This window comes from Neovison vison, chromosome 2 (genome assembly GCF_020171115.1).
Source record: "Neovison vison isolate M4711 chromosome 2, ASM_NN_V1, whole genome shotgun sequence".
Taxonomy (NCBI): domain Eukaryota; kingdom Metazoa; phylum Chordata; class Mammalia; order Carnivora; family Mustelidae; genus Neogale; species Neogale vison.
Window position 1 is genome coordinate 209,905,040 of NC_058092.1, and position 12,535 is coordinate 209,917,574.

The window sequence follows — 12,535 nt, forward strand, 5'->3', positions numbered from 1 at the left end:
GAAGTGAGGATAAATTACTCCCAGGAAGGGGATATTCCAGAATATGAGTGTGTCTATGGAAGATAGCCCGTCTCAATATCTGAAACAAAAAGCTGGATCTATTACTTGAGGGCAGAGCAATGCCTACAGGGTGTGATCCCTTTGAGGGCAGCAAGGGTCTTCTATAAGGTGCTGGGAGGTGTGAAGTTTAGTGATGGACACACTGAGAGGAGGCAGAGTTAGGGGATTGGTGGATGATGCAGAGAGTGGCTGGTGCTGACTGGCTGGGTTACAGAAGTGTGGTCACTGAGGCAAACGTCATTGTTCAGTAAAAGGGAGATGAACTGTCATTGATTAAATGGTTTAAAGCCCTTTGTGGTGGTTCCTCGTTGGCATGGCTACAGGACAATGAGAAACTTGTCCAGGAAAATGAGAACTTCTTTCTTTTCCTCAAGTGATAGCTAACTCAGACCATTCATCCTCCCAAGGGCATTTCACTTTAACAGTGGACCACGAATGATCAAGGGGATAGATCTCCAGAGGTTTTAGAGGCTGTTTGGGGTGAGGTCAAGGCTGTGGCAGAAAGGTCTGATGTCTGTCACCTCCCTCCAAAATCCTGGGGCTGGGTGTTCCCCCAGAAGGGGATCTGGGAGAAAAATTAGTTGCATAGCCAGGAAGGGCCTGGCCTGGGGTGGCATATGAAGTCAGAAATGGGACCTAGGGTGCCTGGGTGGCTCAGTGGGTTAAGCTGCTGCCTTCGGCTCAGGTCATGATCTCAGGGTCCTGGGATCGAGTCCCGCATCAGGCTCTCTGCTCAGCAGGGAGCCTGCTTCCTCCTCTCTCTCTCTGCCTGCCTCTCTGCCTACTTGTGATCTCTCTCTGCCAAATAAATAAATAAAATCTTAAAAAAAAAAAAAAGAAAGAAAGAAATGGGACCTAGGCACCTGACTTCCAGTCACCTGTCTGGAAGGAGATGTGAGGTGCCTAGAGGCAGAGTTTGGGGCCTGAGGCTAGACCGCCAAGTTTTTGTCCTTGTTGCCACCAAGACCTTGCCTTCGTCCCTCCTTTACTCTCTCAGTTGGTTCAGCAAGAACCACTGGTGCTGGCCCAGCCACACCCTGAGGAGCACCCCTGGAGCTGCCTGAGGAGATGGGGAAGCATGTCAGGACTAGCAGGAAAAGAAGACTGTTGCTTCCTGCAGCTCAGCAGCTGAGTCCGGGTTCCCAAGCTCTCCCCACACACCCCCTCCATGCCCTTGAGCGATGGCTCTTAGTGGCGAGGCTCTCACAGATTTTTTTTAAACAGCTTTACTGAGATATAGTTCTCATACCGTCGACTTCACCCATTTCAATTGCACAATTTAATGTTTTTAGTTCACTTCACCGTTATGTGTAACCAGACCACAGCCCATTTTAGAACATTTCATCACCTCACAGAGAAACTCCATGTCCCTTCTTTAGAAGCCCCCAACCCTCCAGCACGAGGCCTTTTGCATCTGATGTCTCTCCTCAGCCTACTGTTTTCAAGGTTCATCCAGGCCGCGCCTATCAGTGTTCCATTCCTTTTCATGGTTGAATATTCCATGGTATGTCTGTACTGCATATTATTTATCCATTCACCAGCCAACAGACACTCTGGTTGTTTCCACATCTTGGCTTTGGTGAATAATACCTTTTTTTTTTTTTTTTAAACATTTGTGTATGAATTTTGGTGGGATATTTGCTTTTATTTCTCTTGCGTATACACCCAGGAATGAAATCGCTGCATCACAGGGTAACTCTATGTTTAGCCATTTGAGAAACTCATGTGGGCTTCTGATTATTGTTCTTTCTTGTCCACATGTCTTAGGCTGGACAACCCTGAGCGGGCTCCTGTTATCACCTCTGGGAGACAGGCATTTCCTCCACTGCGTTCAGATATAGGACAGCCACCAGCTCCCCTGCTCTGCCCTCCGCAAAATCCTTAGCAGGCCTGTTAGAAACCTGGTGGACCACCTTGCCGTTGGCTGACAGGCAACTTGGATGACCTCCCTCCGTCAGTCAGTAAGTAGTCACTGACATAAAACAGACATAAAAACATTTCTGACAAATCTATTGAATGTATGTGCACGACCATGAGAATCCATCCCCCAAATCTCACACAGCTGGTTGGCCCTGGGCTCCCACTGTGTCACTCTGAAATCCCTCACAGCTTTCAGTCAGAGGCCGTGCTGCCCACAGGCTGCTCACTGCTGACTTAGTATCCCTGTGCCAAGGATGCGAAGGTAAGTCCTGCTCTGAAGAGTGATCTTGGCTTGAGGATTCCTCAACCTTCTTCCTGAATTTCCTCAGAAACGTTCCACCTGCTCAACCTTCCCTTAATCCTTCTTTCACTTGGGTCACACCTACTCTGTCAGCCTGTTACCCTCCCATTTCCTGTCTCAGGCATTTCCCCTAATACCTTTAATGCAAATCCTGCTGGGCAACTGCTTCTCAGAAATCCTGTACTAATTCATACCACTAATCTCTCAGTCCCTCATTACACTTAACGTGAACCCTTCCCAAATAACAAAAGTGTCTGCCTGTTTTGTACTTAGAATTTCATCTAAAGAAATAGCGTAGGAAAACTTTTTTTTTTTTTAAGATTGTATTTATTTACTTGACAGACAGAAATCACAAGTAGGCAGAGAGAGGGGGACTCCCCGCTGAGCAGAGAGCCCGATGCAGGGCTTGATCCCAGGACCCCAAGATCATGACCTGAGCTGAAGGCAGAGGCTTAACCCACTGAGCCACCCAGGTGCCCCAGAAAACAGTTTTATGTGAAGGAAAGTAGAGGAGTCAAAAAGGTTCGCTTATTGCCCCACATTGAGCAGTTTTATCCTCGTAGTTATGACATGCAGGGCGTGGAGGCAGAGGGTGGTTTCTTTTTAGAGACCGGAAGAGTTCCAGGATCCAGGGAGAAGGGCTTGTACTATCGCTGGGCCAGACACTCAAGTCCCAGGCTGGGTTCTGAGGACAGAGAAGGAAGGATGTTGCCAGGGGAGTTGTGGGAAGCCACCAGTACACAACAGTGTTGTCCTTTCTCTTTTCCAGTGACACTCATTCCCGCTGTTTATCCTCAGATGAGGACCGTAGAGGGCTGGAGCGGGACTTTCAGGCCTCCTTAAAGCACTCTTCCTCTACAAGCCCAGAGTCCTGAGGCATTAGCTGCAATCACTTGGGCTCAATCACTTGGGCTCTCTTCCAGACAGAAATCCTGTCTTCCTCAGACAGCAGCACCGATAGCTGGCTCGTCGGAACAGCAGGCTGTGGATTCACAAGATGTTCCCCAAGTAAGGACCCAGGGTGTCCTGGCGGGGATCCCTGTGGGCCAAACGGCAGCTGCCCCTCCTTCAACCCTGCAGAGAACTTGGCTTGCCTCACTTCAATTTGGGTCTTGCACTGAATGTTCAGTGCTTGATAACGGAGTTGTGCTTCTGTGGAAAAAAACCGGGAGGGAAGGCTGAGAGAGGGCTTTACTGTTTTAATGAACAGTGGAGGGTAATAGGGCTGTGCCTCCTGATTATCCTTATCTGAGTTTTTGTAACAGCTTAACCGATAAGCTGGTTGGTTGAAAGCTGTTAGAGTCCTGAGATTTTCCCTGGGTCTGGGGAATGAATTAAAGCACTCTGATGGAAGAGAAGCTGTCTGCTCTAAGAGTTTGGAGATGAGGGCTCGGAGCTTAGATCCCCACCCCACACTCCAGGCAGGAAGAGGGACTTAATGGGCCGCAGTTGCCCCCTGCAGGGCAAGAAGTGAGGGCTGTGACCTGGTTAGGAGCTGTGAAGTCGGTCCCTCTGGTTGCTCCTAGAGCTGGAATCCAGCTGAAATCAGCCCCCCTCACTCATCCTTTGTTCTCAGGATGTGTGAATTCTCTTCCGTATCCGCGTGGTGCTTTAGAAGGGCCCAGGAATCAACCCTAACAAATGTCTCTGTGCTGTGTGTTCAGTAGAGATAACACTTAAGGTTTAAAAAAAAAAAAAGTAGTTGAGGACAAACCCCACTGATTTATCCTTACTTTTGACTGACATTTGAGAAATCGCCTTGGTTTGATAGGCTTTAAGCTTCTTCCCAGATTTGTGATTGAAGCTGAGTGAATCCCCATCTCTGCCCAGGAATTCTGGCTTCCAGCTGCAAAAGCAAGCCATCAAGGTCTTCTTCCCACAGTGCTTCCCATCCCCCAAGCTCTCCCACTCTCTGGATCTCTCCAGGCTGCTGCCTCCCTTTCTGACACTGCAAGTCCCAACTTTGGGGCCCTTCCCTGTGGGATCACCTGAGTCCTCCACTAGTCTGCTCTTTTTGAATGGTTCAGGTCACTTTCCTCTCCTGTTACCTGTGAACCGGGGGTAGCAGGAGGTGGGGAGTTGCAGTGGACAATTTTCAAGACCTCTCCCAGCCCTGACACTCAGGGCAGAGCTGTGAATTCCGACAATTTATTTCTCTGAGTCTGGGCATACAGGGATTCCGGAACCAGCCTCAGCTTGAATCCCGAGCCCTGTAACCTTAGGCAGTTTACTTCATCCCTCATTTTCCTCATCAGTAAATAAGGAAATAGAATACCTGCCTCATAGGACCATTATGAGTATATGAGGATTAAATGAGTTAATGTTTGCAAAGCACTTATAACAGTTTGGTACACAGGGTTTTTTTGCCTTTTTTTTTTTTTGAGAGCATGTTAAAAACTTTTCTAGAATCTGTTAAATACAGCACACAGCACAGTTTCACTGTTAACTATTTACCTGTGGGTCTTATTGGCACTCCACTTGCTGTGATACAAAGCAATAAAAAGGAAGAGTGAAGATTCGAACGCAGGTGTGTGAACTCAAACTCTGCTTAAGGATGGAAAAGTGACCTGGCGCAGCTAAGCCCCGTTCAAATGATAACGGCCACTTTATTAGAACAAACGCTTATGAATAACAGCAATGCTAGGACAGCAGGGTGGCTCTCGAACGCCCCCTCGGGAACCCACCCCTCGGCGGTGCCCAAAAGTCCCGCCGCCTTTCGGCGCTTACGTGCGCTCCGTGACCGCCGCGGCATACGAGGGGCCGGCAGCCCAGACCGCATGCGCTCTGGCGACCTCGAGCGCGCCCCTCCCCCACGACGGCCGCAGCGCGGGCACGGGGCGCATGCGCATACCGGGCGGGCGGAGGGCGGCCCCCAGCCAGTGGAAAGATTTGGACGACCCAGTGCGCGGGATCCCGGTGGTGGCGTTGTGAGCGCGCAGGCGCGACTGGGGCCAGGCAGCAACTCCGGAATCTCTGCTAGTCCCAGTGTGTGTCGCACCCGGAGCCGACGCCATGGCTGCGTATAAGCTGGTGCTGATCCGGCACGGCGAGAGCGCCTGGAACCTGGAGAACCGCTTCAGCGGCTGGTACGACGCCGATCTGAGCCCGGCCGGGCACGAGGAGGCGAAGCGCGGCGGGCAGGCGCTGCGAGGTGCGGAGCGGGCCGGGCTGGGCTGTGGGTGGGGGCTGCGGAGGCCCGGGCGGGCGCCTCACGGTAAGGGCCGCCGCCTGGCTCGCCCCCGTACCCTCCCAGAGAGGGCTGACCTTGAGCTTCAGCTTTCCAGCAATTTATTTTGCAACTGACGAAATGGGCGCAGGTTGGGGGGGGTCGTCTTGCTCAAGGTCATCCAGTGGAGTGAGGGGCAGCGCCAGGAAAAGGGCCGAGGGCGGTCGCCCCGTAACCCATTGCGTTCTCCACGACACCACCTTGCGAAATTCTCCCATTTTCTAGTCTGAGCATTTAGTAAGTCGGGGACGGGTTATTACATGGGATGCCCGGTACCTTCCAGCAGCCGTAACCACGCCTTTTCAGGAGGTCGCTGCGATTCTAATGAAGCGTCAGGCCACACGCGGGTCCCTGGCTGTGGGGGAGTAACGCGGCCCGGGGGCGGGGGCGCGGGTAGGCAGCGGGCCTCAGAAACCCACGTGCTTACGTAGGCCTTTGCTGTTCAGCAGCATCCCACAAATTCTGTGTCCAAAATCCATCTTCATATGTAATTGAGCGAATGAATGAATGAAGGATTTGAGTTGATCCTGTGCAGATTCCATAGACAGATTTTAACCGCCTCTTTTCTATCCTTTCCTGGCCCTCTTTCATAGTTGGGAAAAGTGAAGATTGCATAGATGACTTGTTCAAGGGCGTATCTTTCTATTCCTAGTCCATCTCGCTTGCTCCAGTTTGGGTTGAGTAACAGGTGGGCAAAGGTGGAAGTGGCAGTGAGATAAACTCATCTACCCAGGCTTGCCCCGCCCGGGGAGGTAGCTCTCCGTGGTTTTGGAATGCTTTTTATAAGGAACCATTCCCAGCTATCCGCAACTCAGAGACTCTCTCTGGTCTGAGAAGGTGTTCCTTTGATGATTAGGGCAGATCCTGCCTTGCTCCTTTCTACTTTGGACGTAGAAGCAGCCATTTAAAAGGGTCATTGATGCCTGATGTGGAAGAGGTATTTGGCCTCAGGTTACTCCAGCGTCTTGCCTTCACTGTAGATTCTTTGAAATGAAGCACAGGTTTGGAAAGTGGGAAATGTAATCCTGCTGGCTGTGTTTGTGAACGCTTTGGGATGGTCTGGTGTGACTTACATTAGGAGAGGCTGGGAAAGGGAAAGTGCTGGTAAAGGAGGCCATTTTCTCTCCTGTCTGGCATGAAGACCTGTATGGGTCTGTGGTGGTTTGCTGAGACTAACCCAGGACAAAGATAATTGCAGCTGTGCCCTAAAAGACTGATCAAATGGTCAAACTTGCATTTTCTCTTTAACAGATCCTGTTTCAGTTTTTTTTTTTTTTTTTAACTTGCTTAATTTCAGTAATCTCTGCACTCAATGTGGGGCTCAAACTCATGACCCCAAGATCAAGCAAGAGTCACATCCACTTGTGACTAAGTCAGCTAGGCACCCCCCTATTTCAGTTTGTAAATAAATGTTGGTAGCATTAGTTAGAAAAATTTCATTTAAAATCTTAATATCTGTTATGGGTATCACTCATGATTATATTAAAAAAGACTGAAAGCAGAAATCTGAATGGTGAAGACCATTATGAATATTGTAAGAAACCTAAAATAAATACATGAGTAAATCTTAAATTCTTCAGAGCGTTCAATCATAGTAGGGTTAATAAACTCTTTTTTATTTTTTAATATTTTACTTATTTGACAGAGGCACAGCGAGAGAGGGAACACAAGCAGGGAGAGTGGGAGAGGGAGAAGCAGGCTTCCCGCTGAGCAGAGAGTCGGATGTGGGGCTTGATTCCAGCACCCTGGGATCATGACCTGAGCCAAAGGAAGATGCTTAATGACTGAGCCACCCGGCCACCCTATGGTTTATAAACTCTTGAATTGTTTCAGGAGAAAACCAGGGAGAACTGAGTTCCCCCATGCAGTCTTACTTCTGGGGGAGGATGAGGTCCACACCATATCATTTACCCCGCCCCTGGGCTATGCTTTTATTTAATGGGAAAGTTAAAGGAAGACACCCTAGAGTTCTCTGTTAAGAGCCCTCAGGGGAACTACTTTTCTTCTTGGGGGCCTATTTGGATATCCAAAGATAGGCACTCCATTGAGAATGGAAATAATTGCTGTGAAACAGCCAGTAGCTTTGCAGCATGGGAGATGACGTTTGCACTATGGATGGTTGCTTCCTGGTGACTCAGCCTTTTACTGGGGAGCCATCCCTTCCTTAGAGTTAGGGAGGAGATGGTAATGAAGTCTACTAGGACTTGTCCTGAGGCTCACTGATGAGATTCATCATCCTTTCCCTTGTGGATAGAGTAGTGGTGGGTTTCCTGGTGATTAATCCTCCCTTCCCCCATCAGCATAGTTCTTACTGGCCTCATTCTCAGCTGAATGACTGGCTGGAGAATTCACTTCACATTGCATTAATTACTGTTGGCAACCTCCATATGAGGCAATATCCAGGAAAGTTTGAGCTGAATTTCAAAGAGGGCCTTGTAGCCTTATGGAGGAAAACACTACATGAAGAAAGGGCCATCTCCTTATTAAAGTGGGAGGGGGATGGGGCGCCTGGGTGGCTCAGGGGGTTAAAGCCTCTGCCTTCGGCTCAGGTCATGATCCTAGAGTCCTGGGATAGAGCCCCACATCAGACTCACTGTTCGGCAGGGAGCCTGCTTCCACCTCTCTCTTTGCCTGCCTCTGCCTACTTGTGATCTCTCTCTCATTCTGTCAAATAAATAAATAAAATATTAAAAAAAAATAAATAAAGTGGGAGGGGGGATAATCTTTCATGAAATATGATTGTAGCCTGTTGGTTGGGGCAGCATAACTCTTGATTACCACCCCTTAAGAACTAATGAGTGTGGAGGAGAGATTCATTTATAAATGAATCAGTGCATAGCATTTGCTCTTTTTCTCCAGGGAGTGGCTTCTCCTAAACCTTGGTCTAGCCATCGACCTAAGGAGGTACAGGCTGGCACTTAACTGTAACAGAAACTGGATAAAGAAATTGTGATGCGATTTCAACTCCATAGTGGACATAAAATTTCAAGCAACAAATTTAAGTTGTTTTTTTTTTTTAAGATTTTATTTATTTATTTGACAGAGAGGGATCACAAGTAGGCAGAAAGGCAGGCAGAGAGAGGGGAAGGGAAGCAGGCTCCCCGCTGAGCAGAGAGCCCGATGTGGGACTCCATCCCAGGACCCTGAGATCATGACCTGAGCCGAAGGCAGCGGCTTAACCCACTGAGCCACCCAGGCGCCCAACAAATTTAAGTGTTAATCAGCATCCTCTAAGAGCTCTTGCTGTGTCCTGATTGTTGGGGGTTTAAAATCCACTTTCCCTAGACAAGAAGTTAGAACTGAAATACATTAGTAATCATTGGTCAAAAGTGACTGTTTTAACTAAAATACAAACATCCAGATCCTTAGGAGTTAGGAAAATATAGAGGGAGCTAGAGATGGTGGTTAGGAGTTGGATTTTGGAGTCACACAGCCTGGATTTTAATCTCTCACATATAAGCTGTGACCTTGAATAATTTGCTCAACTCCTCTAGCATGGGTTGGAAGGATGGTTGTGAAGACAAAACACATAAAGAATAGTCCAGTGCTTGACAGATGGCAAGCCCTCTATACGTATTGACTATTACTATATATTAAGAGATTCCAAGTTTTTTTTTTTTTTTTAAAGATTTTATTTATTTATTTGAGAGAGAGAGACAGTGAGAGAGAGCATGAGCAAGGAGAAGGTCAGAGAGCGAAGCAGACTCCCCATGGAGCTGGGAGCCTGATGTGGGACTCGATCCCGGGACTCCAGGATCACGCCCTGAGCCGAAGGCAGTCGTCCAACCAACTGAGCCACCCAGGCGTCCCAAGAGATTCCAAGTTTTTAAGCATCTTTTTCTTGAAAGAATTGAAGAAATAAGTTCTTAAAATGGCTTAATTACAGCACTGTGTGGTTTAGGATAAGCCACACAGATAGTACATAGTAGCTACTTGACAATATGTTTAGGTCTTGGGTTAGATGAATTATTGGGGAATCATGTTGTCAACTATAAAATAACAAATTTTATCTTTTGTGAAGGCAGAAGATTGTCTTTCCTGCTAGAGTATACAAACTAGTTAAATTTATATGTAAGAAAATTCTGGTTCCAGAGTGTATCTAATTAGCTTATCACTTTGAATTTCTGATTCCCAGATGCTGGCTATGAGTTTGACATCTGCTTCACCTCAGTGCAGAAGAGAGCAATTCGGACTCTCTGGACAGTGCTGGATGCCATTGACCAAATGTGGCTGCCAGTAGTGAGGACTTGGCGCCTCAATGAGCGGCACTATGGGGGTCTGACTGGTCTGAACAAAGCAGAAACTGCTGCCAAGCATGGCGAGGCCCAGGTGAAGATCTGGAGGCGTTCCTATGATGTCCCACCACCTCCAATGGAACCTGACCATCCCTTCTACAGCAACATCAGTAAGGTATGGTAAAACGGGGTTTGGCTCAACTCCACTTAGGAGGACCACAGGTTATGGTTTCTGGCCTCACTCTTTCTTAGCTTTTTATTAGTGTCTGCCTAGTCCCATTGAGTTTATAATTTATAATAAATATTTAATTCTTTCAATTATCCTTCTCTAAGGAATGACCTTCACTTGTTAAAAGATTTAGTTGGTAGTTACTTCTCTAAAAATATATCTCCTTTTTTTCTTTCTTCAACATACTTCATAAAACCTATCCATAGTTGTAGGGCCCTTCTAAGACAAGTGGAAGATTAAGTGAATTGGGAAGAGCCTTATACTTACTTTCCCCCCCTTCTTTTCTAAGTTTCTTTGAAAAATTAATCTTCCCAGTAGCGGGCCATGGTGGTAGGAATAGCTGCAAGGTAATAATTAGCCCCTTTGCCAAGCTCTCAGCTCTATTCTGTGCGCTGGTGAGAGATTTTGATTCATCACTTTAATTTTAATTCATCACAAAATAATGAGGAGTGGGCAGAACAGATGGCAGCTACTACTAATTGGTGAGTTTGGATTTTTTTGTTGTTGTTTAGGATCGAAGGTATGCAGACCTCACTGAAGATCAGCTACCCTCCTGTGAGAGTCTGAAGGACACAATTGCCAGAGCTCTGCCCTTTTGGAATGAAGAAATAGTTCCCCAGATTAAGGAGGGGAAACGAGTACTGATTGCAGCCCATGGCAACAGCCTTCGGGGCATTGTCAAGCATCTGGAGGGTATGTGTATTTTTCAGGGGCACCTTCAAGGAGGCATACAGCAAAATTGCCACTAATCAGGGACTTATTTCATGCAAAGGAGACCTTTGGGAAAAGGTTAGACATTGAGAGCCTTGGAGATAGTCTAGATTGACTCCTAGTCACCCTCTACCCTTGTTTCCTCAGCATCGTAGACAGACTCCCTGGGTGCTTACGTATAAGCAGGACTTTAGGTTCCCCTTCAGACCTGATGCAGAAGCTGCCATCTGTTACTCACATACACTTTATAATTTGAGATGCTCACCTTTAGATTATGATTGCCAGTTCAAACTGGTAAAATCCTCCTTAATCACAACCTGGTACAACTTCACACATGAATCACGATTTGCATTCTAAATTGCTTTACCTGAAGGCCTAGAGGGACAGATTTGCTGATTTTTGGCAGGCTGGATGGATCACATAGGACACTTGTGATGTGGATGGTCCTAACCCTACTTGGGAGAGAGATCTGTGGTACACACCTTTCATACATTCTTTTTGCTTTTCAGTGGCTGAGAAATAAGTATTGAGTGTATTCTTTGGGTGACTGATCTGTAATACAGATCATTACTGTTACTACAAATACCAGAAAGCGTGTCTTGTTTTATTTAATTCCTACTGAAGTCCTTTGTCACCTGCAGGGGTGACATGCATTTATGTCTTGCATGGCTAATCACGGTGTGTATTTTCAGGTCTTTCCGAAGAGGCTATCATGGAACTGAACCTTCCAACAGGCATTCCCATAGTCTATGAATTGGACAAGAACTTGAAGCCCATCAAGCCCATGCAGTTCCTGGGGGATGAAGAGACCGTGCGTAAAGCCATGGAAGCTGTGGCTGCCCAGGGCAAGGCCAAAAAGTGAAGGGAAGCAGGCAGACTACTTCCCCAAGGATACCTCCCCTCCCTGTCCATTCCACTCCTCTGCACTTCTTCCCTGCACATGTCACACTGACCGTATCTGTAGGCATCTTAAGTTTTAGCTGCAGATGAGGACCAGTGGCTCCTAATTTCACTTAGCCATTTTGTTTCTTGCACCCACTCTCTTCATATATTCTAGTCAGAATGGCACTTCTGGGGCATGGATTCTCAGTCCAAGCTGAGAGAAGACGCTTACCCAAGAGTAGGGAATTAGTAATGCTGGGGGTTTTGCTACTGTTTTATTATTGAGGACCTGCTTGCAATAGGGATAGGGAAGAACCATGCTAGGCGTGACCAGTGAGAAGCAAAAGAGCCTGTGTGTGTTCCCACGAGCAAGTCCTGTACTGTTCTGTACAGGTGGAGCAGGGGGTGCTCTAGTCATTCCAGTTGAAGGTGAACGTAACCTGCATGGTGATGAAAATAGTCATTTCCCCTCTGACCCTAGAAGAGCTGGCTCCAGAAGATTGGGATCAATCTGAATGTTTTATATGTTGCATTTACTTTTACAAGAAAAAAAAGAAGTACATATATATATATAAAATACAAAACGAAAACCCTTCTGGGGTTTCTAGTGGCGGTTGAAATATTCCCACATGTGATCATCCAAAAATAAGCCATTCCTCACACCAGTGTGGGATAAACTCCTTGACTTCTGAGGCCTAGGAGTTCATTCTGCTGTGTGTTTTAGAATCCCTCCCCTGCCTTAATGTTTTATGGCAGTGAGATGCCTCTTGATCATGTCCAAGTGTGTCTTTCACTGTATCTGTTTCTGATCATGTTCCAGTTGCTTGGCCCCACCATGGGCTCAGTACTCATTTTGAGCATAACTGTACTAAATCTTTTTTCCAGATCAGTATAATAAAGGAGTGATGTGCAATATCTTCTGTGTGATATAGTGATCCCTCTAGAACTTTAGGACAACCAGTCAGTTTACA

The 12,535-nt window shown here is 47.2% G+C and overlaps 1 protein-coding gene across 1 annotated transcript; it reads left to right on the forward strand.

The window, feature by feature from the left end:
* The first annotated feature begins 5,184 nt into the window (after positions 1-5,184).
* On the forward strand, positions 5,185-12,479 carry PGAM1 (phosphoglycerate mutase 1). The gene is made up of 4 exons (XM_044240241.1): positions 5,185-5,432; positions 9,643-9,917; positions 10,484-10,664; positions 11,375-12,479. Exons 1-4 carry the CDS (start codon positions 5,294-5,296, stop codon positions 11,542-11,544), a joined length of 765 nt encoding a protein of 254 aa, XP_044096176.1. The 5' UTR covers positions 5,185-5,293; the 3' UTR covers positions 11,545-12,479.
* The last annotated feature ends 56 nt before the right edge of the window (positions 12,480-12,535 follow it).

Bases quoted from the DNA above. Each gene is read 5' to 3' on its own strand.
- PGAM1 (XM_044240241.1), top strand. From the start codon at position 5,294: ATGGCTGCGTATAAGCTGGTGCTGATCCGGCACGGCGAGAGCGCCTGG. The intron at 5,433-9,642 runs GTGCGGAGCGGG...TCTGATTCCCAG, and splicing joins CGGCGGGCAGGCGCTGCGAG to ATGCTGGCTATGAGTTTGAC. The intron at 9,918-10,483 runs GTATGGTAAAAC...GTTGTTGTTTAG, and splicing joins TCTACAGCAACATCAGTAAG to GATCGAAGGTATGCAGACCT.